Source organism: Emiliania huxleyi, assembly GCF_000372725.1.
Source record: "Emiliania huxleyi CCMP1516 unplaced genomic scaffold EMIHUscaffold_299, whole genome shotgun sequence".
NCBI lineage: Eukaryota > Haptophyta > Isochrysidales > Noelaerhabdaceae > Emiliania > Emiliania huxleyi.
In genome coordinates this window covers 73,123-74,269 of record NW_005199776.1, presented here as the reverse complement: position 1 = coordinate 74,269, position 1,147 = coordinate 73,123, and the positions used below count along the sequence as shown (strand labels likewise).

The window sequence follows — 1,147 nt, the reverse complement described above, 5'->3', positions numbered from 1 at the left end:
GCGGGGGGGGGGGTGCCTCGAATCCGATCATGAAGATCTCATCGGCGCGCTTCTCCGTCAGCAGCCCGTCCGCGACCAGCGAGGGGCCGGCACTGCTGAGCGAGCGGCGGGCGAGGCCGTTCATGAAAGTGAAGCCAAGCAGCAGGCTAAGGGTCCGCAGCCGGTGACGGCGTAGCCGCCGCTCGTAGCGCGCGAGCCGTGCGCCGTGCTTGGCGCTGCGCTGCTGCGAGGCCGCGCGCTCGCGCTGCGTCTCTAGCTCGTGCCGAGCGTCAGTCACCCTGCGCCGCGCCACACGGAGCTGTTGTCTCGCGCTGTCCGCGGCAGCCGCCGCGTCGGCAGCGCTGCGCGCCGCCTCGGACACCACGCGCGTCGCAGTCCGCAACTTCTGCAGCGCCGCGGCCTCGGCCGCGCGCGCGGCGAGCGCCCGCTGCCGCTCACGCGCCTGTAACGCCCGCTTGTCGCTTGCCGCCGCTGCCACCCGCTCGGCCTCCCTCGCCGACTCCCCGTCGGCGGTCCGGCCACTGCCGCGACGCCGCGCAGAGGCAAGCAGGAGCGGACGCGGTCTCGCAGGGTCGGCCGAGGCGATAGCGCAGCAGCAAAGCGCAACCGCGTACGCGCACCCACGGCCGGCCGACATGGCCGACATGGGGTTGAAAAAAGAATGTTAAATCCGCAAAGAAAAAGCCCGCCCAAGCGAGGGAAGGGTTCCCTGGGTGGCGGCTTAAGACGGGCCATAAGACGGAGTTCCGCAAACAAAACGCGGGCCGCTCACGGACTAGCTCACATCGACCACGAGATGGGCGCGCTGCGGCGGAAGTCGCAGCGGCTCCTGTCTACTTCTTCTTGCGCGCCATCTTCTTGACATAGAACTCGAGCTCCTTGCCCTCGAGGATGTAGCCATCGCACCGGCCGCACTGGCCCGGCCGCGAGGAGATGCAGGCGAGGAGACGGCCCGTGTCGAACTGGGAGTTGATGTTGGGGTCGATGATCTTCTCAGCCTGGCGCGCCGCGATCTTCTTCTGCACCGAGCTCGACCGCTGGACGGGCGCCGCGTCCTGGGGATGGGGGGTGGGGGTGGGGGTGGTCGGTGGTGGTGGTGGTGGGGGTGGTGGTGGTGGTGGTGGTGGGGGTGGTGGGGGTGTGGGGT

At 69.8% G+C, this 1,147-nt stretch overlaps 1 protein-coding gene across 1 annotated transcript in view; it reads right to left on the bottom strand.

The window, feature by feature from the left end:
• Nucleotides 1-833: 833 nt before the first annotated feature.
• The window catches only part of EMIHUDRAFT_368254 (hypothetical protein), a gene marked incomplete at its 3' end in the record, with an annotated part of 2,563 nt that continues 2,249 nt past the window's right edge, over nucleotides 834-1,147 (bottom strand). The window contains exon 5 of the mRNA XM_005775612.1: nucleotides 834-1,055. Coding sequence (XP_005775669.1) covers nucleotides 834-1,055 — 222 coding nt within the window. The remainder of the gene's footprint in view (nucleotides 1,056-1,147) is intronic.